This window comes from Castanea sativa, chromosome 12 (genome assembly GCF_040712315.1).
Source record: "Castanea sativa cultivar Marrone di Chiusa Pesio chromosome 12, ASM4071231v1".
Classification (NCBI taxonomy): domain Eukaryota; kingdom Viridiplantae; phylum Streptophyta; class Magnoliopsida; order Fagales; family Fagaceae; genus Castanea; species Castanea sativa.
The window spans coordinates 35756639-35781515 of record NC_134024.1 but is presented as its reverse complement, the minus strand read 5'-3'; the positions used below and the strand labels follow the sequence as shown (position 1 = coordinate 35781515).

At 32.1% G+C, this 24877-nt stretch overlaps 1 protein-coding gene across 6 annotated transcripts; it reads right to left on the bottom strand.

Moving 5' to 3' along the window:
- Nucleotides 1–221: 221 nt before the first annotated feature.
- LOC142618347 (uncharacterized) lies at nucleotides 222–4207 on the bottom strand. 6 transcript variants are annotated; one of them, XR_012841266.1, is made up of 8 exons: nucleotides 3108–3849; nucleotides 2850–2927; nucleotides 2624–2677; nucleotides 2431–2514; nucleotides 2129–2214; nucleotides 1235–1258; nucleotides 858–972; nucleotides 222–465 (listed from the first exon to the last, which is right to left on the bottom strand). XR_012841266.1 is itself a non-coding variant. In XM_075791270.1 (8 exons), the coding sequence occupies exons 2-7, from the start codon at nucleotides 3130–3132 to the stop codon at nucleotides 871–873; spliced, it is 429 nt and encodes a 142-aa protein (XP_075647385.1). In that variant the 5' UTR covers nucleotides 3133–3194; nucleotides 3856–4207; the 3' UTR covers nucleotides 222–465; nucleotides 858–870. The 6 variants fall into 6 exon arrangements, 4 of the variants coding, with proteins under 4 accessions (XP_075647385.1, XP_075647383.1, XP_075647386.1 ...); XM_075791270.1 differs by lacking the exon at nucleotides 1235–1258 and adding an exon at nucleotides 3856–4207 and having other exon boundaries at nucleotides 3108–3194; XR_012841265.1 differs by having other exon boundaries at nucleotides 858–1258.
- Between the last annotated feature and the right edge of the window lie 20670 nt (nucleotides 4208–24877).

Sequence of the window (24877 nt, the reverse complement as noted above, 5' to 3'; positions counted from 1 at the left end):
AAATGGTCCCATTAATATAATTGGAGATACATTATGATTGATTATAAGGACTAAGAGGAAATATTTTACGGGCTCCTTTTTTTATTTTATTGATTATAGGGACTCTTATAAACACTTAATACAGTTTATTTTAATATTTTTATATATAATAAATTCTAAATATTTTTTTTTTGTTTGGTTTAAACGAATTCGTGTGAAATTTTAATTCCACAATTGAGAGAGAGAGCCAAACGAAATCTTCCATAAAACCGTCACTCACTGCAAGTAGCTTCCAATTGTTAAATATGTTACAATTAAAACCGATTGTCTCAAAACCACTAAATCAGTTATACTCCTCACCTTGTCTCATAAACTGCATTATAGTAAACTATAAAATTTAGTCAGACAACTTTGTCCACAATACTTGGCTCATTAGAGTTCACGACATTCTTTGCAGTTATGCTCCTTCCCAACTTGTCTCATAAACTGCATTATAGTAAAATATGAGATTCATTACCACAGGAGGAAGAGAAAAGAAGTCATCACCAAATATTTGCTCGCTTTAAAGTATATAAAAATATCAAGCATTTGAACAATACGAATGTGTGTGCACAAAGAAGCTAGGTTGAAAGTTGGGAAGGGGCAATGGATTTGATTATGTGATTCTCAAAAAGATGAAACAATCACTCAATCAAACTATGTTACGAATTGGTATAAAGAATGATGCAAAATCATTACCTGACTATGACTGCAAACTAAAGGCACCGTTGATAATGAGGTGAATGGCTCAAAGTGAAAGAATATTTGCTAGTATGAGGTAACCAATGATAACAGTGTCTAGCACTTAAAAACTGGGACATAGAAAGAGGAAAAAATACCTTTTGCATAGCATCAGTCATATAATTGCAAACATGAGGTCATGCATATCCAAAAGGCCATAATTAGAATTGCGAGCAAGATCTTGTTGTTTTGTCCGCATGTTTTCATCAATTGCTGTCCACCCAAGAAAAACAGAACATAACTTGAGCAAGACAGACTTGCTAAGGATGCATTCAATACCACTTTTAAAATTACTAAACATGGATTAAACATAAAATCATAAAGGATACACAACTTTTCCCACAGCTCAAAAAGAAACAAGGAATTGAGAACAAAAATAGTTGAGGTGCAAGTGTCTGTGTGTGTATGTATGTACACAGTTAAGTTTGTGAAGACTGAAGAGCATCTAGAGTAACAAGGAAATGGCGACACTAACTCATTTGCTTCTCCCCTCTGCTCCCTATAAAAATGAAGCCAACACAACAAAATAAATAAATAGAGAATTGTGTCGTTTATGAAGACAAATCATTTTATGAAAAGCACATGGGTCTTTTATATTTTAAAACATAAATAAATGTAATGAAAACCAACAAAAAAGAATATAATAATAAAAGTGTAGTATAATAGAATTTGAAGGTAATGTTAGAAAGATAAATCCCTAAGAGTGACCAATCAAAAATTTTTTTTTTTTTAAATAATGATCATCACGTATCATATTTATCTATCTATGAAGAAGAGTAATCAGCTATATTGCTTCTACTTCATATAAATAATAATCTCTAGTGGGCTCGCAAGTATTCAAAATAGTCCTTGCTTTCATAATCCTCCCCCACTCTGCTGACTAACTGCATTACAGTCAAATGTGAGATCAACTAACATAGGAATAGGAGAAAAAAAGCCATCACCAAACCAAACATTTGCAAGCATTTGACAAAAAGGTAGTAGGAGTAAAGCAGCCATCACCAACAAAACATATTTGCAAAGGTTTGACAATAAGAATGTGCTTACACAAATAAAGTCGAGTCAAGCCTTATAATTTGATAGTTGGGGAAGAAGGGAGTTGAACCCTAGATGTCTCTATTGAAAACATCATAAGGTACAATTGAGCTACAACTACAAGGATGTTGGCCAAAGCCAAGTTCAACAATTGAGCAAACATTTTAGAAGTCTAAACTGAAAGTTGAGAATGGTAATAGAAAGAGTCAAAAATGAGCTTTGAAAACAAACATAACCCAACTATATATGTTGAGCCTAGACTGGAATGATGAAAATGTTGTCGCCTAACTATGACTGTACTTAAAAACTGGGCCATAGAAAGAGGAAAACATACCTCAAGGATATTGTTATTGATTTTGTCGCACATATGAGGGTTTGGAGGTACAAACATTAGTCTAAGCTCATGACAGTCATCATAAGCTGTCCACAAGAGAAAAAACAGGATGCAGCGGATGAGAGGATACCACTAATATAATATTAAACTGTAGTGAAATTTTAGAAGATACATAGCTTTTTCCCACAGTTCAAAACAAAGGAATTGAGAAAATCATAGAAAAAGTGGATTTATATATATGTAGATGATAAAGTGGGTGGCCTGAAGAGCATAAAGAGCAACAAGGAAATGGCGAAACTTACCCAATGGCTTGCCTTCCTTTGCAGCAGCTTCAGCAGCAGCACCAGTAAGTTTAACAAATCCTAGAGGATTCTGGTCTCCTGAGGCTATAACATCAAAATTGAAGCCAATACAACAAATATAAATAATTCCATGATTTGATTTTGGCACTGATAATTAACAAACCAATGAACCAACAACAACAATAATACTGACCCTCAGCTTCGTGAGAACGGCGATGAAGATCTTCAAGTTCATTTACCTTCACGTCTTCATTAAAAAAATAATAATAAATAAAATATAATTGTTGAAAGTCAAAGAAAAAATAAAAGGAATTGAGGAAAAAAAAAAGTGTGTGCATGTATGATGAGTATGAATGAATATGCATATATGGGAAAAGTGCGTGATCTGAAGAGCATGTATAATAACAAGGGAAGAGTACCCAATGTGTCGCTGTTTCTTGCACGACGACCACGAAAACCATAACCAAAACCTGAACCTGAAGAGAAGCCTCTGCCCCCTGTACGTAAATTCAACATTTTTTATATGTATGTAAATACTGAACAGAGACAAACCATTCCATGAAACACACGCACAACGACAATAACAATAATAATAATAATAATAATAATCAACTCATAGTAAACTGAGGAACCAATATCAATAAACCAACCAAATAAATTGAAATAAAGAAACAAACCGCTGGATCTAGAACCGCGAGACATGTTGATGATCTTTAGAGTTCAGATAATCGCTTTTTTTTGCTTCCTTTCTTGGTTTAGAGACGCTGAGTACGAGATTAGTGTGTGAGGATGAACAAAACAAAGCAGTATTTCTTTTTTCTATTTTTAATGAAAACATACATTTATATATACTAGGGTAAATTCCACACGTCATTAAAAAGGTCTATATAAGCTTTAAAGGGTAAATTCCACCATCCTATCTGAGGTTTTTGACAATACCAATTAGGCCCACAACATATTAAATCCTACCAATTTAGTCCTCAAAAAGGACAATTTTGTCCCTAATTTTCTTTCTCTTTCTCTTATCTGTCTCTGTTCCTCTTCCTTTTCTCTTCTCTCTCTCTCTCTCTCTCAAAACCCACCGCCCAACATCCACTAGAAAAGCCACTGACCACCCATTGCTACCTAGAAAACCCATTGCCTAGCAAACCTATATCACCCACACCATACCACCCACAACCATCAAAATGGAACCACAGCCACTGCCACTGCCACTGCCACTGCCACTGCCACGGTGCCACCCAAAAAGAAACAAAGTTTATTTTAATCCACTTACCTACCCAAAATCGTAATCCACTTCCACCCAAAACACAACTCACTGATCTACTCCTCAATTGCTGCTCCTCCTTCACCCAAAATCACGAGACAAAGAGAGTTGAAGCGAAAGGGCGTGAGAGGGAGAAAGCTGAGAGAAGGTTTTCTTACCAAAGGAGCTGCTTGAGGCTCAGGCCGAGACTCCAGCGCCGGTCTAGCTCCCAAAGAGGAGGCGGATTCTCCCTAGGCGAGCAAGAAGAAGACGAAGAAGATGGGTTTTTGAAATGGGTATTTTTTTTTTTTTTTTTTTGGGTTTAGAGAGAGATCTCAAAGAAGAGAGGGAGGAGATTACGGAGACAGAGTGGGTGTGGGTCATATGAGTGTGGTGGTAGTGACTTTTCTAATGGCTGTTGGGCGGTGGGTTTTGAGAGAGAAGAGAGAAGAGAGAAGAGAGAAGGGGAGAGGAACGAAGACAGATTAGAGAAAGAGAAAGAAAGTTAGGGACAAAATTGCCTTTTGCGGACTAAATTGGTAGGTTTTAAAATGTTGTAGACCTAATTAGTATTATCACAAACCTACCCTGAGTAAGTTTGTAAAATTTACCCAACTCTAAATATATTAACTGAAATAATAAGAGAATGTCTCTACTTAATTTTTGTAACAAATTTGAAAAAGATATTATATTATTTCACTCATAAAAATAAAATAAAAAAACACTCTCCAAACGTGTGATTTCCCCTAGAATTGCTCCTAACAATACTTCATTTATATTATGGATTCATGGTGCGGCCAAAATGTTTCGCAATGAGCTCCAATCAATATGTGTCATAACTTTTAGGTGTCATTCATCAAGGTTGGTTTCCATTTCAAATTCCTATTATAACCTCTAAGACCTTCTTCTTCTTTTTTGAGAATCAATATAACCCCTACAACCTTCGATTACACATTCCATTCTTTACTTAAGTATAATCAATACTACATATATATATATATATGAGAATTCCCCTCATTAATGAAGGGCAACTTCTCTTAGAAATAAGGTTATAAATGTCAAACAGGGTAATTTTATTTCGAATTCAAAAAGAGAACTCTTAAAATTTAGGATTTTTTCCATTCACATTCATATTTTTATTCCTTAAAATTTAATATTTTTTATTCCTTTTTCATTCGAATAAAGTAAAACATCCAAATTTAAAAAATTAAAAACTAAGAGAACTTCTCAAATTTAACATTATTTCCCCTCACATTCATCTTATTTTTCTTTATCTCTAAAATTTATCATTTTTATATGTTTGAAAAATAAATTTTTTTTTTCAAATTATAATAAATGAAAATAATTAACTAAAAAGTTTAGCTACAAAATTGGTTATAATCTAAGACTATAACTTTATTCAATATAATAAATACTACTACATATCTTGAAAATCTAACCGTCAAATTGTATGTTCTTTACACTTTTAATACACATATTAAATTTTGTGTCAATCGGATATTATTTACTATATAATTTATAAGCTTATATTTTATGAATAATTTTAAACTATAAGCAGTGTAGTAAGGATGATCACTAGATTGAGGCTTTGGTATAGAACCATCAATAAAGCCTATTTTGGTTTTGGCATCCAAAGCAATAAGAACTGCCCTACTTTAGTTACTATAATTTTCTTCAGTGGGATGTTGAACAACAAGAGACACACTAGAATTATCACTGTTAGATAAGAAATAAGGACTAGAGGAGTTTTCCCATGGCTGAATAGGTTGAACAGTTGGGACAGTAGTACTTGATGTACTATCACCCATATTTCCTACTCAGACTTTGGTAATACAACAACTAGCACACCTTCAAACAAGGTACTCATAAGAACCCAAACCAAAAATTCACAAAAGGACAACAAGAATTGGATTATCACAAACCACAACAAGAACTGAACTATCACAAATCAGAATTATGAATCATAGAGAAACAAATCAAAATCCTAATGCTCAAGAAATCAATTGCAAACCCACAATTGATGGAAATCCTAAAATCAATTGCTAAATCACAACTGATAAAGTAGAAAAACCCTAAATCAAGAATTTCGATTTGCTAGTTTTTTGCAAAGAAATCAAGATTTAGAGGAGAAAATCTAGTGCAGAGATCAAGAGAAATATAAAGGAGCAATTTCAACTTAAATTGAAAGAATGCACTAAAAGAAAACAGAGAATAATCAAACTAGAAATTTCAAAGAATACCAAATTGAAGACTCTGATCCAGTTCAAGCTCTGATACCATGTTGGAATTCATACACGCACCAAGGTTCATCAATGGAGTAAGCTAAAGGGAGAGAAAATATTTGGGAATGTGTATGTGTATATTCAATAAACTAATTATGTTGTTTATATCTGAAGTAGAGAGAAGCGGGAAAACACTAATTAATAACTAACTAATATACTATCCAATACAGAGATGCCACATGGCTTCTAACTCTAAGTAACTTCATTGTACAAAAGCTACTTGTAGCTTAGCATCGCTATGCACATAAACGACCTACAGTTTGAGTATTATATACAAAACTAACAGACTTGCTACTCTACTCTACATCACAATGTGGAATTACAATACATCATCTAACAAGGTACAACTAAATCAAGAATTCCACAAGTAGTAACCTAAAAGAATTCTTGTGAATTTCTTAGCAAATGGTGGAAAAGTTCTTTAAAATTTTGAATGTGGTAGAAATAGCATATTATTTAAACATAATGAGATGTGGCCCTTCAAATGACATCTTTTGAGAGTAACCTTGGTTGAACAAAAAATATTTTACCAGGCATTTGAGATAACAAAGATCGTATTCTGTAAAATTCGAATTTTGTAGAAAAACTTTCTATGTAGGGTCCACTTGGGTGGGCCTTAAGCTCTGCTTGAGCTGCCTGTCAAGACTCAAGAGTGCTTCATGTGGATGCTTAATTAGTTTGTTTAGGCAGACTAGGCTTCGCTCGATTCCTCATCTATTGGCACTTCAAAAAGTGCAATGTTTACCGATCAACACTTCAAAATATACATTGTTTGCCAACTCAAAATTTAACCACACAGGCACACAAGACTCCTAGCAGCCCACTAAAATTCAAGAATTTTAATTTATAAATTCCCTTGACTCTTTGACTTTTCAAAGTAAACTTAATTACATATATTATAACTACTTTGTATATACCTATATATACAGCAATAGGTTCACAATCTCTCTCTCTCTCTCTCTCTCTCTCTCTCTCACTAATTTTTTTATTGACTAATTTTGTTCTCGACTGTATATGTCTGAGATTCAAACTTTGAAGGCTATATAGGGTTGAATGGGGACCATGAAAGGGTGACGTGTCCTCTGACTTGTGTCAGTCATTGTCTATTATGTTAACTAGTTTGTAACATTATGCATATGCATAGATACACTTAAAGATATACACTAAGATGCATAATATAATTCTTATATATATAATTTAAATATTATTTATAGTTATTTTTATATTTTGTTAAATTTTTTTAAAAAAATTATAAGGTATAAAATGTAAATTGTCCATATATATATTTAATTATTGTGAAACACATTTTTTACAATTCATTTATTTTAGACTCTTTGGTTTTTATACTTAATAACTCACTTGAATGAATATTTATGATATGGTCACATTTGATTCTAAAATTAAGAAATAAAACTTTTTAAGATTAAATAATTTAGGACACATGACACAAAATTCAAACTCTAATTTGGAATTCTAATTTGAGTTTCTCTCAGTTTCACTTATTATTATATATATGGATATATAGATATGCATGGATACACTTAAAGATATACAATAAGATACATAATATAATTTATATATATATATATATATTATATATAATTTAAATACTATTGATAGTAATTTTTTTTAGAAAGAATGTCAACCTATGGCGTTCGCTCTTGATGATAGCTCTTTATCATCAAATCAAGACACCAATCAGTTTTTGGTGTAGGCGGGAATTAAACCCCAGATCTTTTATTTAACCATCAGAGACTTTACCAATTGAGCTAATTAGAACCCATAATAGTCATTTTTATATTTTGTTAAATCTTTAAAAAAAATTGTAAGATATTATTAGATATAAAATGTAAATTGTCTATATATATATTTTTAAATTATTGTGAAACACTTTTTTTAGGATTCATTTATTTTAGACTCTTTGGTTATTATACATAATAACTCATTTAGATGAATATTTATGATGTGGTCTCACATTTGATTCTAAAATTAAGAAATAAAACTTTTTAAGAATAAATAATTTTAGACACATAGCACAAAATTTGAACTCTAATTTGGAATTCTAATTTGAGTTTCTCTCAGTTTCACCTATTATTATTATTATTATTATTATTATTATTATTATTATAGATTTTCAAAGATTTTGTCTCTTTTCTAGATGCTGGGTTGGCTCCTCTATCTATGATCTCATGCATAAGGGGCTGTTTGGATGGCTTTTTTTGGTCACTCAATTTTTATCACTCATCACTCATTACACATCACTTTAAAATACTACACATGTTTGGCACCATCACTCACTTCTCATTACTCAATATTTTTCACACTATTTGTGGGTCCTATATCTGTCACGGTGCAGCTTTTTTTTTTTTTTCCCAGTACCCAGATCATTCGAACCTAGTGAAAAAAGAAAAAAAGAAAAAAAAGTCAATTAGTCAAAAGTTGCGGTTGAGTGGGTCCCCATGTGTGTTTATTTACGGAAATGCCATTGAGTTATGAGTTATGAAAACTGAAAACAGCCAAAATGTGTTTTCAATTTCCATAACTCATAACTCAAAAATCAGAGAATTGAGTGATGAAAATAGAGTTATGGAAACTGAGTTATTTGCTCCCAAACGGACTTCTTGCTATGGGTGTCACTATTTTTGAGTTATGAGTTATGGAAACAGAGTTATGAGTTATGAAAATTGATGATCCAAACAGCCTCTAAGCCTGCATTGGCTCATAATTTTCTTCTTTATACAATTGCATCTATCATTATTCATGTATATTGAAAATATGAATTTTGTAAGAGGTATGTCTATTGTCTAGGACACAAAGTCAAATTGCATTTTAATAATACACACACTGACACAAGCAAAACTGAAAATAGATTTTGAATTCTAATATAATCTGTTCTTGTATAATAAATAGATTTTGAGGTCGTTCCGACCTCAAAACCATAAATTATCTGAATTCCAAAACCGAAAGTATTATTATATTAAGATAAATATGATATAATTTGTCAAATGTAGTTTCATTTAAAAATTTACGTATCTAGATCCTCTCCATTTCAATATAAAATGGACACTCTCCATTTTAAGGCTAAGATTCATTTCAAAGAAATCTAAATCCTATAATTTCCCACCTCATTTAAAATCAATAACTCAACTTTAACACTAATACAACTATGGTTAAGCAAACAAAAGGTTTACATTAACTTTTTTTTTTTTTTTTTAATTTATGGAGTTTTTTGCCAGAGGAGAGGTAAAAGAAGAAAATGGTGCACATGAATTTTCTATAAAATTAACTTGCCTGGTGCTACTTTGTTCTGTCTATTGTTGTCATTAATTTTTATTTTATTGTAAGTTACACACCCATTCATCATGGGTCTTGCGTATCTTCCATCACATTATTCACGGAGATGGAAGTGCCTTTTGGTCCATTATTTTGTTATATAAGCTTATAATACTATCTATTATTTTTTGATGAACTAATACTATCTATTATGGTCACTTTATTCAATATAGATTTTATTATATGCTTTATGGAATTGTTGAAAATTTGTTGTCCACTCCAGACTAATACATATTTGTTTGTGAGTTAAATTTTACATGCATCATGTAGTTGCATATTCATATATGATGTATAGTAATGGGTAAAAAGGTTATTGCTATGAACAGTGCGTAACTGTGTGTATAACAGGGGGGCCATTGCTGATGGTCCATACAAAAATTTTACAAAACAATTTATTGTAGGTAAAATCTAGGTTAAAATGTGACTCAAATGTCTTCTTCTGTTTTTTATGAGCTGGCCCCCCAGGACATGGCCCTACCGCCCCTACCTGTCCATGTCCCTTTCGAGCCTCAAATTGCCTTCCAAAAGTCAAACACGTTGCCACCACACTAGCAAATGCTGCAAATCAATACTTTTTCCTTTTTTCTTTTTTTTCTTTTTTAATATCTTCTTTTTACTGGCTTCTTTTTCATTCAACTCTAGTAATTAATTTCCATCTTGGTGCAGTTTTTCTAGTCTCACTCTTCGTTGACTTCCATAAATTTAGTAGTCTCATAGTCACATTCTTATTCAATTATTTTCTTTTTCTTTGTTAATAAAGAGTTTTCTTAATTGAAGTTAAGGGCTTTCTCAACCAAAAAAAAAAAAAAATTTTGAAGTTAAGGGAAAATAGTCTTAAATCTTGAGAGGAACAAAAATTTTCTTATCTTTTTTATTTATATTTCAGTTCAAATTTTTATTTTTTTATCTTGAAGTTTATGATTTTTTGCTTCCTTTCTTGTTTTGAGACGCTGAGCATAAGTGTGAGGATGAACAAAACAAACCAGTATTTTTTTTTTCTTTTTTTAATGAAAACAAACATTTATATATATTAGGGTTGGTGTCACGTGCAAGATGCTTACATACTTCATTAAAAGGGTATATATATATATATATATATATATATATATAAAATAAGAGAATGTCTCTACTAATTTCTGTAGCAAATTTGACAAAGATATTATATTATTTTTATTTTTGATATATTATCTATATCTATATTTATATAATCTATATAGAAATCTATATCTATATAATAACCAAAAGTCAAAAGGTTTGTTTTTTTTGTTAACCACTCCTCATTGCATTATGTGGCTATATAAATTTGTGACAAGTTTACATTTTAAAATACCGAAAAATTGTGTCTCTTCAGTTTTCATTTGATGAATTATGCAAATTGTTTCAAAACAATTTTGCAACTATTTATATAGAAAAAAAAAATTGCAACCATTACTTAGTCACATCAACTTATTTCTCTTAAAAAAAACGCAGCGTTTTGCTAGCCACCTTTACTATATCTTTTTAACTGTATCTTTGTATATTTACATTCATTTCTAATTTTTCCCTATTTCTTTTTTGCCAGAGAAGTGCAGAAATTAGAAAGCAACATTATTAGCTATATACCCTTGATGAAAAGGTTAAAAAATAATTCGATCAATCGTGATTAAGAAATTTCTCTAAGTATTGATCATGGTGTTATACTATTCAATTACAGACTTTTTGCCTTAAACTTTGTGTGCCAAAGTTACGTGACATATTGTTATTAATAACATGTATAATTCATATCAATTTGAAGATTGAATAGATTTTTTTTAACTGTCAAGAATCTTTTTTTTTTTTTTTTTTTATACAAGATAGAATTTCTACTCTAGCCTAATCTAAGTGTATATGTGTGTGAAGCTCCCTCCTGGAGACTTGAACCCCGACCCTTACCCTTTACACTTCACAAGCATTTATACTTGTGGAGTGACCACCAACTGTCAAGAATCTTTAATGGTTGTTTTCATTTGCCCATCTATGCACCACTAAATCTATAACTGTCAAGAATCATTAATGGTTTTTTTTTTAATTTTTTGATTTTGCTATTTCTTTCCTTATTAAACACAATAGGATATAGCTAATGTGATCCAATAAATGCAAAAGTAATTGTTATTTTTGGGGCATAGCAGCTGATACAATCTAATAATTTCCCATAGCCATTTAAAGTTCGTTGCCTGAAATGCTTATTAGTCATCTTCTCTAAGTCAAGAACAATTGGCCAAGTTCAGCAAGTTTGCCACCAACTTTGACCATAACGTCATGGCAATACAGGTGACTCACTTACTTTCAATTTGTATACATGCTATTTTGATTATGTGAGGGAATTCACAACATTGATAAAATGAATGTAATAAGAAGTGGGTGATTTGTATATGGACACATTAATAAATCTGTGTAGTGGACATGGGTGGAATCAATGGCACATTACTATTTGGCAATTTGGTCTTTGGTGGAAATTAGTATAAGTAAGGGTTTGTTAAATTTGATCATTTTGCTAAAGTAAGGTTTGCTTAAAATGTATTTTTGTATTTACCTTATTGTAAATAATTTTTTAAACATGATGAATCTATCCTATTAAACCTCACTTTACTTTTTTTTTTTTTTTGTTATATCCTTTTTTGTTGGCAAAAAACTAGACATCACTTTTCGAAATTAAGGATGCATGTAGCTAGTACGAAGGGTGCACTTGAAAATTCAGAAGAATTAAAATATGATACAATCTAATCATGTGAAGAAAAAGAGGAAATCTAATATTGTGTTGGATGTCCCTCCATTATTGAGTTACAAATATCAAATCCCAAACAAACAAAAATAAACCTAAAATAATTGGGTGATATATTTGTAGAGATAGAAAGTTGAAAAATACTTTTAGAAATAGTTTAATTTTTTTAGGAGAACAAATTTTTTTCAATAAATTATGGATTATATCATATTACAAAATAATTATATTTTCCCACGCTTATAGCTCATTAGTGTTGTTAATAGTTGTCTTTTTTATACATTAGAGAAATAAAAATTGAGAAGGAGACAGTGTGAAACACTGAAACACAGTTGAGAGAGAGAGTGAGAGAGGGAAGTTTTAAACATAAATAAAAAAGAGTGAATATAGTGTCTAAAGTTTGGGAATTTAAGTAATGAATTCAGAAAACAAATTTCTCATTTAGGGTTTTTAATAGCTATAAATAGAGTGTTTAGAATCTTTAGATTCATAGTACCATGCCAAGTTGTCCTAAACTATAATGAAATAAAAAGGAAGATAAATCATTGTGGTAAAGAAATGAGGTTAAGTTATAAGATTAAAATCTTTAAAACGCCCTCGCCTCACTAAAGAAAATTAGTTCATTCCACAACACAGCCAAATGTTCCCAAAATTGATCAACCCTATTACTTAATTGTTCCAACTTACAATGGAGTAGTTATAACCCCCCAATCAATCGCATCCTTATTGGGTACCACTTTCATAAACGCATCCTTACGGATTACCACTTTCGCGCACACACACACCACACATTATAAAATTCATTTAAAAAACCATAAATGTATATATGTAAAATATATATTTATTGTGTGTGTATATATATTATACAAGTATATATTTTAATAAAATTTGAACATATTCAACTAAAGACTATAATAATAAAGTGTAGTATAATAGAATTTGAAGGTAACATATATATATATATATATATATTTATTTATTTATTTATTTATAGGAGTAATCAACTATATTGCTTCTACTTCATATATATAATAATCTCTAGCGGCCTGCGCACATGTGCTTGGGGGGGGGTCTTAACACGGTTAAACCAAGAGTTCTAGTAACACAATTGTTGAAAGTAAATCTTCCAGATACATGATAAAAGTTAGACATTGGCCATCAAGGTCAGTCACCTTTGTTTAATCCACAATAGTGGGCTTGCAAGTATTCAAAATAGTCCTTGTCTTCATAATCCTCCCCCAATCTGCTTACTAACTGCATTACAGTCAAATGTGAGATCAACTAACATAGGAATAGGAGAAAAAAGCCATCACCAAACCAAACATTTGCAAGCATTTGACAAAAATGTAGTAGGAGAAAAGCAGTCATCACCAACAAAACATATTTGCAAAGGTTTGACAGTAAGAATGTGCTTACACAAATAAAGTCGAGTCAAGCCTTATAATTTGATAGTTGTGGAAGAAGGGATTTGAACCCTTGATGTCTCTATTGAAGACATCATAAGGTACAATTGAGCTACAACTACAAGGATGTTGGCCAAAGCCAAGTTCAACAATTGAGCAAACATTTTAGAAGTCTAAAATGAAAGTTGAGAATGGTAATAGAAAGAGTCAAGGATGAGCTTTGAAAACAAACATAACCCAACTATATATGTTGAGCCTCGACTAGAATGATGAAAATGTTGTCACCTAACTATGATTGTACTTAAAAACTGGGCCATAGAACGAGGAAAACATACCTCAAGGATATTGTTATTGATTTTGTCGCACATATGAGGGTTTGGAGGTATAAACATTAGTCTAATCTCATGAAGGTCATCATACGCTGTCCACAAGAGAAAAAACAGGATGCCGCGGATGAGAGGATACCACTAATATAATATTAAATTGTAGTAAAATTTTAAAAGATACATAGCTTTTTCCCACAATTCAAAACAAAGAAATTGAGAAAATCATAGAAAAAGTGTATTTATATATATATATATATATGTGTGTGTGTGTGTGTGTGTGTGTGTGTGTGTGTGATAAAGTGGGTGGTTTGAAGAGCATAAAGAGAAACAAGGAAAAGGCGAATCTTACCCAATGCCTTGCCTTCCTTTGCAGCAGTTTCAGCAGCAGGTCCGTTAAGTTTAACAAATCCTAGAGGATTCTGGTCTCCTGAGGCTATAACATCAAAATTGAAGCCAAGACAACAAATATAAATAATTCCATGATTTGATTTTGGCACTGATAATTAACAAACCAATGAACCAACAACAACAATAATATTGAACCTCAGCTTCGTGAGAACAGCAATGAAGATCTTCAAGTTCATTTACCTCCACGTCTTCATTAAAAAAAATAATAAATAAAACATAAGTGTTGAAAGTCAAAGAAAAAAGAAAAGGAATTGAGAAAAAAAAAAGTGTGTGCATGTATGATGAGTATGAATGAATATGCATACATGGGAAAAGTGCGTGATCTGAAGAGCATGTATAATAACAAGGGAAGAGTACCCAATGTGTCGCTATTTCTTGCACGACGACCACGAAAACCATAACCAAAACCTGAACTTGAAGAGAAGCCTCTACCCCCCTGTAAATTCAACATTTTTATATGTACGTAAATATTGAACAGAGACAAACCATTCCATGAAACACACGCACAACGAAAATAACAATAATAATAATAATAATAATAATAATAATAATAATTAATTCATAGTAAACTGAGGAACCGAGCAATATTTATATATAAAATATACTCCAAATCCCTAATTATACAAAGAGCAAAGAATTTCAATTTCATAATGAGGGTTGAGAGATCAAATATCAATAAACCAATCAAATAAATTGAAATAAAGAAACAAACCGCTGGATCTAGAACCACGAGACATGATGATGATCTCTAGAGTTCAAAGAATCACTTTTTTTGCTTCCTTTCTTGGTTTTGAGACGCTAAGTACAAGATTAGTGCGTGAGGATGGAAAGAACAAACCAGTATTTCTCTTTTCTTTTTTTTAATGAAAACATACATTTATATATACTAGGGTTGGTGTCACCTGCAAGATGCTTACACACGTCATTAAAAAGGTCTATATAAACTTTAAATACATTCTCATTAGGAAAAATAAAAATTTACACTACATTCCAAAAACAAAAATTCTCCCTCCATTAAACCAAGATCAACCCAATTAGATCCAGTATCACACAAGGCAATCAAACATAGATCAACTCAACCAATCAACCATCCAACATCTAACCTCAAATAGATCTGTTTACATCACACCTCAAACAGATCCAAAAAATAAAATAAAATAAAATAAAATTCAAAACAAAACCTAGACCCACTGGTGAGCATCGTGTGACCAGCAACCGCTGGCCACCACAACATCGCCCATCACTAGCCACCCATCAATTTCAAACCCAAACCATTCCCACCATCAAACATCACATGATTCACACCTCAAACCCAAACCCCCCCCCCCCCAAAAAAAACCCCACCATTGAGCATCGTGTGACCCAACCACTGTCCACCATGGCACCACCCATCACTACCCACCCATCTTTCTCAAGCCCAAACCGTTCCAACCAAACATCACATGATTCACACTCAGACCCAAACAAAACCCAAATTTAAAAAAAAAAAAAAAAAAAAAAAACCCATACCCACAACGACAGCTCCACTAGACTAACCTTGCAACCACCATCTCCACTCATCGTGACCCAGCAATCGCCATCTACAATTCATCATGATTCGTAACCCAACCACAAAGCTTTTAAAGATGGAGTATGGGTTGAGATTTGTGGTTAAACTGGCTTTGAAACCATTCCGGTGGAGGAGTTGTTGGTCCGAGTCTGAAATTTTGGCTTTGATCTTGAGAGAGAGAGAGAGAGAGAGAGATTTTCTTGGCGTGAAGAAGAGAAGAAAATTTGGTTCAATATATGGAGTCAAACGGCGTTACATGGCTTCTGTTTTTAAGGGGTAAATTGGTCATTTTAACAACTTTTGGTCGTGTTTGGTATTTCCTCAAACCTCAGGGGAGGTTTCTGGAATTTACCCTAAAAAATAAAAATAAAATACTAGTTTGTTTTGTTCATCCTCACACTACACTCGTACTCAGCGTCTCAAAACCAAGAAAGGAAGCAGAAAACGATTATCTGAACTCTAGATCATCATCATGTCTCGCGGTTCTAGATCCAGCGGTTTGTTTCTTTATTTCAATTTATTTGATTGGTTTATTGATATTTGATTTCTCGACCCTCATTATGAAATTGAAATTCTTTCCTCAGTGTACTATGAATTGATTATTATTATTATTATTGTCATTGTGTGTGTGCTTCATGGAATGGTTTGTCTCTATTTATGTACATATAAAAAATGTTGAATTTACGTACAGGGAGCAGAGGCTTCTCTTCAGGTTTAGGTTTTGGTTTTCGTAATTGTCGTGCAAGAAACAGCGACACATTGGGTACTTTTCCATTGTTATTATACATGCTCTTCAGATCACGCACTTTTCCCATATATGCATATTCATTCATACTCATCATACATACACACGCTTTCTCTTTTTTTCTCAATTCCTTTTCTTTTTTCTTTGACTTTCAAAAATTATAGTTTATTTATTATTATTTTTTAATGAAGACATGGAGGTAAATGAACTTGAAGATCTTCATCGTCGTTCTCACGAAGTTGAGGGTCAGTATTATTGTTGTTGTTAGTTTATTGGTTTGTTAATCATCAGTGTCAAAATCAAATCATGGAATTATTTATATTTGTTGTATTGGCTTCAATTTTGATGTTATAGCCTCAGGAGACCAGAAGCCGCTAGGATTTGTTAAACTTACTGGTGTTGCTGCTGAAGCTGCTGCAAAGGAAGGCAAGCCATTGGGTAAGTTTTGTCATTTCCTTGTTGCTCTTTATGCTCTTCAGGCCACCCACTTTATCATCTACATATATATATAAATACACTTTTTCTATGATTTTCTCAATTCCTTTGTTTTGAACTGTGGGAAAAAGCTATGTATCTTCTAAAATTTCACTACAATTTAATATTATATTAGTGGTATCCTCTCATCCGCTACATCCTGTTTTTCCTCTTGTGGACAGCTTATGATGACCGTCATGAGCTTAGACAAATGTTTGTACCTCCAAACCCTTATTTGTGCGACAGATTTAGTAACCGTATCCTAAAGCTATGTTTTTCCTCTTTCTATGGCCCAGTTTTTAAGTATAGTCATAGTTAGGTGACAACATTTTCATCATTCCAGTCTAGACTCAACATATATAGTTGGGTTATGTTTGTTTTCAAAGCTCATCCTTGACTCTTTTTATTACCATTCCCAACTTTCAGTTTAGACTTCTAAAATGTTTGCTCAATTTGTTGAACTTGGCTCTGGCCAACATCCTTGTAGCTCAATTGTATCTTGTCATGTTTTCAATAAAGAAATTTAGGGTTCAAATCCCTTCTTCCCCAACTATCAAATCATTAGGCTTGACTCGACTTTATTTGTGTAAGCACATTCTTACTGTCAAACCTTTGAAAATATGTTTTGTTGGCAGGTGATGGTTGCTTTTCTCTTACTACCTTATATTGTCAAATGCTTGCAAATGTTTAGTTTGGTGATGGCTTTTTTTCTCCTATTCCTATGTAATTTGTTGATCTCACATTTGACTGAAATGCAGTTAGTCAGCAGATTGGGGGAGGATTATGAAGACAAGGACTATCATGAATACTTGCGAGCCCACTATTGTGGATTAAACAAAGGTGACTGACCTTGATGGCCAATGTCTAACTTTTATCATGTATCTGGAAGATTTACTTTCAACAATTGTGTTACTAGAACTCTTGGGTTGCGTTTGGTATTGGCTTAAAAAACCAGTTTTTTTTATTATTCAGCTTATTTTTTTTTACTATTCATTAGTCTCACGGTATTATTTTAGCTACATTTTAACTTTAGCTACAGTGCTTTTAGCAAAAAGTTTTCAATTTTAACTAAATAATTTTGTTCCCAAACTGACTCTTGGTTTAACCGTGTTAAGACAATCACTTTTCATTGTCACATTTTTTTTTTTTGTAATTTATAAATATCTTTAGCGGCATGTGCGCAAGCCGCAAGAGATTATGATTTATATGAAGTAGAAGCAATATAGTTGATTACTCCTATAAATATATATAGCTAATTACTCTTCTTTATAGATAAATAGATAAATATGATACGTGATGATCATTATTTTTTTGGTTGGTTGCTTTTAGGGATTCATCTTTCTAATGTTACTTTCAAATTCTACTATAATACACTTTTATTATTATTATATTCTTTTTTGTTGGTTTTCATTACATTTATATATGAATTTTAAAATATAAAAGACCCATGTGCTTTTTATAAAATGATTTGTCTTCATAAATGATACAATTCTCTATTTATTTATTTTGTTGTAGTGGCTTCGTTTTTAAGGGAGCGGAGGGAAGAAGCAAATGAGTTAGTGTCGCCATTTCCTTGTTACTCTAGATGCTCTTCACAGACTTTATTGCGTACATACATACATACACGGACAATTGCACCTCAACTATTATTGTTCTCAATTCCTTGTTTCTTTTTGAGCTGTGGAAAAATGTTGTGTATCTTTTATGATTTTATGTTTAATCCATGTTTAGTAATTTTAAAAGTGGTATTGAATGCATCCTTGGCAAGTCTGTCTTGCTCAAGTTTTGTTATGTTTTTCTTGTGTGGACAGCAATTGATGGACACATGCAGACAAAACAACAAAATCTTGCTCGCAATTCTAACCATGACCTTTTGGATATGCATGACCTGATGTTTGCAATTATATGACTGATGTTATGCAAAAGGTATATTTTCCTCTTTCTATGGCCCAGTTTTTAAGTGGTAGATGCTGTTATCATTGGTTACCTCATACTAGCCAATATTCCTTCACACTACAAAAAACGAGGTCTATAGCTGCGTTTCAAAAACGCGGCTATAGGCTATAGCTGCGTTTTCTAGAGCCGCGTTTACAACCCAGGCCTAAGCAGCGCAGCAACAGCCCCCTGTGGGTCTGTAGCCGCGTTTTTATAACCGGGGCTAAAGGTCAGGCCTAAAGCTGCATTTTTAACCACGGCTATAGGCATCGGGCCTATAGCCGCGTTTTTTAAAAAATGAGGCTACAGACCCACTTTGAGTTGCGTTTATAACTGCGGCTATAGGTTTTATTAAAAAAAAATTCTGGGTTTTTTTTTTCCCCCAAAAAATTCAAAATTAAGGTTTTTTTAAAAACAAATTCTGGGTTTTTTTTCTCCCAAAAAATTCAAAATCAAACACAAACCCAAAAAGTTTAAAATCAAATACAACATATTCACAATACAAACACACCCAAAAAATTCAAAATCAAACACAACATACTGTCAATACAAATACAACTTGCTCCAAAATATAACAATACAAACCCATAAATCTCCTCTCATTCAAAAAAACCAACCCAAATTTAACACTAAATCCATTCAAATAACACAAAAGTACAAGCTCAGAAACACAAGAACAAGCTCAAGAACACAAACCCATTTAAACATAAACACAATATTAGCAACAAAATAGCAAAAATAACCTCTAGCAAAAGTATAATACCCATAAAAGGATTAGAAAATTTTTACCTTGAATAGTAGAGATGAGTGAGCCTTTAGTTTTTCTCATGAAGTTTCCCGGTGACCTTTGCCTGAAAAATGAAGTACATGGTGGTGTGGAGTGTACCGGTGGGACACTGAAGGAGAGGAGTGTGTGCGTTGTGTTGAAAGAAAAAAAAGAAGGAAAGAAAGAAAAAAAGAAAAAAAGAAGTAGCAGCAAAGAAACAAAGAAAAAAAAAAGTGTTGTGCTGGAGTGAAGAAGGAAGAAAGAAAAAGGAAAAAGAAAAAGAAAAAGAAAGAAGACCTTGGCATGATTTGCAAAGAAGAAAGAGAGAAACCCAGGAAATTAAGAAACCTAGGAGAGAAAGCACGCATGCTGAAGAACGACCAAAGAAAGAAAATATAAGAGTGGGGGTAGGTGAGAAAGTGGGGTTCTTTTCTTTTTTTTATTGGTGTTACCTATAGCCGCGTTTTTGAAAACGCGGCTATAGCCCCTCCCTTATATAAAAAAATAAATTATTCGGATGCATAGGCCATCTTTTTAAAAAAATTATATTATTTGGCTATACCTATAGCTACGTTTTTGAAAACGCGGCTATAGGCCCTCTGTAGGGGAAATTTTTTTAAAAAAAATATGCACAGGTCATCTTTTTAAAAAAATATATATTATTTGGCTGGACTTATAGCCGTGTTTTCAAAAACGCGGCTACAAGCCAGACTCAAAAACGCAGCTCAGGGCACCTACAAACACAGCTTTAGACCTAACCTAGGGCTGCGTTTTAAAAAACGCGACTATAGCCCCGACTTTATAAAAAAATATTTGTTCGGCTGTACATGCTAGCCTGTTAAAAAATATTATTTGGTTGGATCTATAGCCGCATTTTTGAAAACGCGGCTATACGCCTAACATAAAACACAGCTTAAGTCACTTACAAACGCGGCTTTAGACCTAGCCTATGGCCGCGTTTTGTTAACGCGGCTATAGGTTTGGTCTATAGCCGCGTTTCTTTTGAACGCGGCTATAGGTCAGGTATAGCCGCGTTTTTTTATAAACGCGGCTATAGCCCCCTTTTTTGTAGTGTCACTTTGAGCTACTCACCTCATTATCAACGGTGTCTTTAGTTTGCAGTCATAGTTAGGTGATGATTTTGTATCATTCTTTCTACCAATTCGTAACATATATAGTTTGGTTGAGTGAATTTGTTTCATCTTTGAGAGAATCACATAATCAAATACATTGCCCCTTCCCAACTTTCAACCTAGCTTCTTTGTGTACACACATTCGTATTGTTCAAATGCTTGATATTTTTATATACTTTAAAGCGAGCAACTATTTGGTGGTGATTTCTTTTCTTTTCCTCCTATGGTAATGAGTCTCATATTTTACTATAATGCAGTTTATGAGACAAGGTGGGAAGGAGTATAACTGCAAAGAATGTCATGAACTCTAATGAGCCAAGTACCGTGGAGAAAGTTGTCTGACTAAATCTCATAGTTTACTATAATGCAGTTTATGAGACACGAGGTGGGAAGGAGTATAACTGAGTAGTTTTGAGTTTTGAGACGATCGGTTTTAAATTTAATTGTAACATATTTAACGATTTGGAAGCTACTTGCAATGGAAGATTTCTCTGGGCTCTCTCCCTCTCTCTCTCTCTCTCTCTCTCGTCAAACCATATCTTATGATTGATAAAAAAATAAAATAAAAAATAAAGGACAGAACGCTTTTTTTTACAGGTCAAATTGTACAACTCTAATAGTTAGTCAAAGTAATCAGAAAAAAAAAATGTCATGAACAATTTATCACCAAATTTATATCAAGACATGCTTAATAATAAGCTAAAAGGAAGATTGTTCTCTAAATCAAAATGAGAGGATGAAAGCAACATATCACTATTGGAACCCATGTCATAAAACACAATAATTATTAAATTCATGTCTAAGATAATTTAATGATTGAATCTCAAACCATAATCATATAAATTGGATAAAACTTAAGGAAATTATGTTAAAAAAGAGACAAAAAATACATAAAACCTATTCAATTTAATGAAAAAAAGAGAGGCTATAGGTAGAAGAAGAGAAGAATAGAGAAAAAGAACCATTAATTAATTGTTTAAATTCAAGTTTTTGTAGTTTAAAATAATGCATAAAAGATGAGTTTTTGAATGGTAGATAATATCCAATTGACACGAAAATTGGCATAAATGTTAAGGATATATAGAACATGTAATTCAACAATGGCAAAATATGAATTCTATAACAAGTTATTAGGTGATGTAATATTACTTAGAGCATTCAAATCTGCCTCTACAATAGTTTAGTTACACTAACCCAAAAAATTTCACTTTTTTCTAATTTAACAAACCTATATCTAAATAAACATGCATCAGCATCAGCCTTAATATTTATTTCTTCACTTCATTTAATATTTTTCCTCTCTCTACAAATAAATAAACAAATAGGTTTTTTTTTTTTGTTCATCTTCCCCAAACCCTAACTTTTTCCTAGCAACCCAACAATTTGGAAGGCAAAGTTTATTGCCTCCTTGGCAGGATAATCCTTGGTGTTGGAGGCAACCCAAGCTTCAGATCCTTCAAGGTAACATTCTTAATATTCAAGCCAACATTGTCACCAAGAAGAGCCTCTAGGAGAGCCTCATGATGCATTTCAATGGACTGAACTTCAAGAGCAAATTACAATTTACTCCCGTATTATTTGACCGAAATTTAAGTTACGTACTTGTAATTTAAAATTTGACACTTCACGCACCTAAGGTTTGACTGAAATTTAGGACTTGTTTGGTAAGAGGGTTTTTGTTTTTGTTTTCAAAACAATATGAAAACAATTTTCAAAAAATTGAAATTGAAACTAGTTTTTAGATAATAATATTTGCAACTCCCACTTTTAAAAACAATTTTCAAAATAGTAAAAACAAAAATTATGTTTGGGAGACCATTTTTATTTTTGATTTTTTTAAAAAAAAAAGTTTACAAAAAGTAATGTGTAGAATCTACATATTACCTTTATATAGATAATGATAAGGGATAGAGCTTATGTATTTTTTATTTTGGATAATGGTAAGTTTCAAATTTGGAGCATGAGATTTTTTTTTTTTTTTTTTTTGTGATAAAAATAAGCTTCTTAACTTAAAAGATAAATGAGTTTGGACAAATCTGTAAGGTCCATTGTTTTCATTTTATTTACAATTATTCCATTAAAAACGCTTTCTATATCTTGAAAACACCCTCTCAGCTGTATTCAAAATCTTGGTCTGAATAATGAAAATATGAGCTAATTTTCTAAAAACGGTATTTAGAAAATATTAACCAAACGATATATTAAAGTGTGGAACCCACCATTTTATGGTTTGGAAAAAAAAAAAAAACTATATTTAAATCCTCTTGCCAAACAAGCCAAACAAGCCCTTAAGTTTCCTTGGTTTGAAATCCCATCATGATGCAAGTGTTCAACTAGATTCTTTTTTATCTTATTTGATATTGTATTTTTGTGTTTTTTGTATTTTTAGAGAAGAAAAACATAAAAGTGGAACAAAATTACATATTTAGCATTATTTTTAACAGAGATAAGTTACAGAGTTCTAACTGAACTAATTTTATGTAAGTGTTAAATTTCAAACCATAATTGTACAATTTAAATCTCAACCAAACCATAAGGGTATGTTTGGTTGGGGTGAAAACGGGGAGGATGAAAAATAAGGAGATGAAAATAGGATGAAAAATGACATTTTTTACTGTTTAGTTGAAAGGGAGGGGGAGAGAAAAGTGGTGAGGCCCACAAGTTTTCTCTCCTCCCCCCTCAAAATACAATCTCTCCAAATTGGAGTGAAAAATGAGAAATTTTTTTTGACAAAATTGCCCCCATTTTTCTGATTTTTTTTTTTCCACGGTAACGTTGGCTTCTTCTTTTTCTTTTCTTTTTTTTTTTTTCCCTTTTCACTTTCACTGTAACGTTGGGTTTTTTTTTTTTTTTTTTCTTTGTTTTGTTTGGTCTGGTGGTGGTTTCTTCATTTCTTTCTTTTTTCTTTTTTTTTTCTTTTTCTCTTATTAATTTTAATTTTTATTGTTTTTAAAAAAAACACTTGTGGCTGATTTTTTATGCTATTTTTTTTGAAACGTTCACTTTCATCTGTACACAATTTTTTTTTTTAAGTATAATGTATTACTTTCTTTTTTATTTAAAAAAGACATGATGGTAAATTTATACAAATCTTATTTTAAACCAAACCAAAAAGTTTTCTATCTCTCTACTTTTTCACCCTCTCAATCAAACACAAATGAGAAAAACTAAAAAATTTTCTATCCTCTCACATTTTCTACCTCCCTCTATTTTTTACCCTCTGACTTTTTCATCTTTCAAACCAAATGGACCCTAAGGAGATAAGTTCTAATTTGCTATATAACTTCAAAGGTCAGCCCGGTGGGACCAAAAGTCATAATTAGCATACCAGGCTTTTACAAAACCTCCTTCTGCAACAGTTGAATCTCCTTCAGCAACACCTCCAAGCACCCCTGCCTTCCATCAGAATCAACAAATTTTCGCATTCTCTTTGACAAAAAACCCAAACCAAAACCACCACACCACTACAAAAAATAAACATAAACCCAGCAACCTTAGCCCCCATTGTCGGAAACCACCACACCCACCGCAAAAATCCCATCTCAGTTCCTCTCTCTCATTCTCTCAGGTCACTCTCTGCCCTTGAAGACCCACTCAAATCCTAACAGAAAATCATAATACTACTACCCTTCAAGATCAAGTCCAAAAGAACAGAGAAGAGAGAAGAGAGGAGAGAACGATTCAACGGGGAGAAGAAATAGAGAAGATAGAAAAGTATTCATTTTTTATCTTCATATTCAAATTTGCCTAATACTTTTCTTCAAATTTTGACAGAATAATGTTAATATTACGCTATTGACCATTTAATATCTTATCATTAGATGAATATTTTAAAAATTCCATCATCAGATTATATGTTTTCATTCTCCTTCGTATGCACACCAATTTTTGTGTTAACCAAATTTTGTGTTAATTGATAATATTATTTACTATTTGATAGACCAAATCATAAATGATTTTATGAGTAACTTTAAAATACAGAAAAAACTTAAAATTTTAATACTTTATTAATGAGATAACCATGAATTTTCATTAAATTTTGTTAGTATGGACTATGGGGAATTAAGATTATATAATCCAACAAATAATTTAGCAAAATACACAACCAAT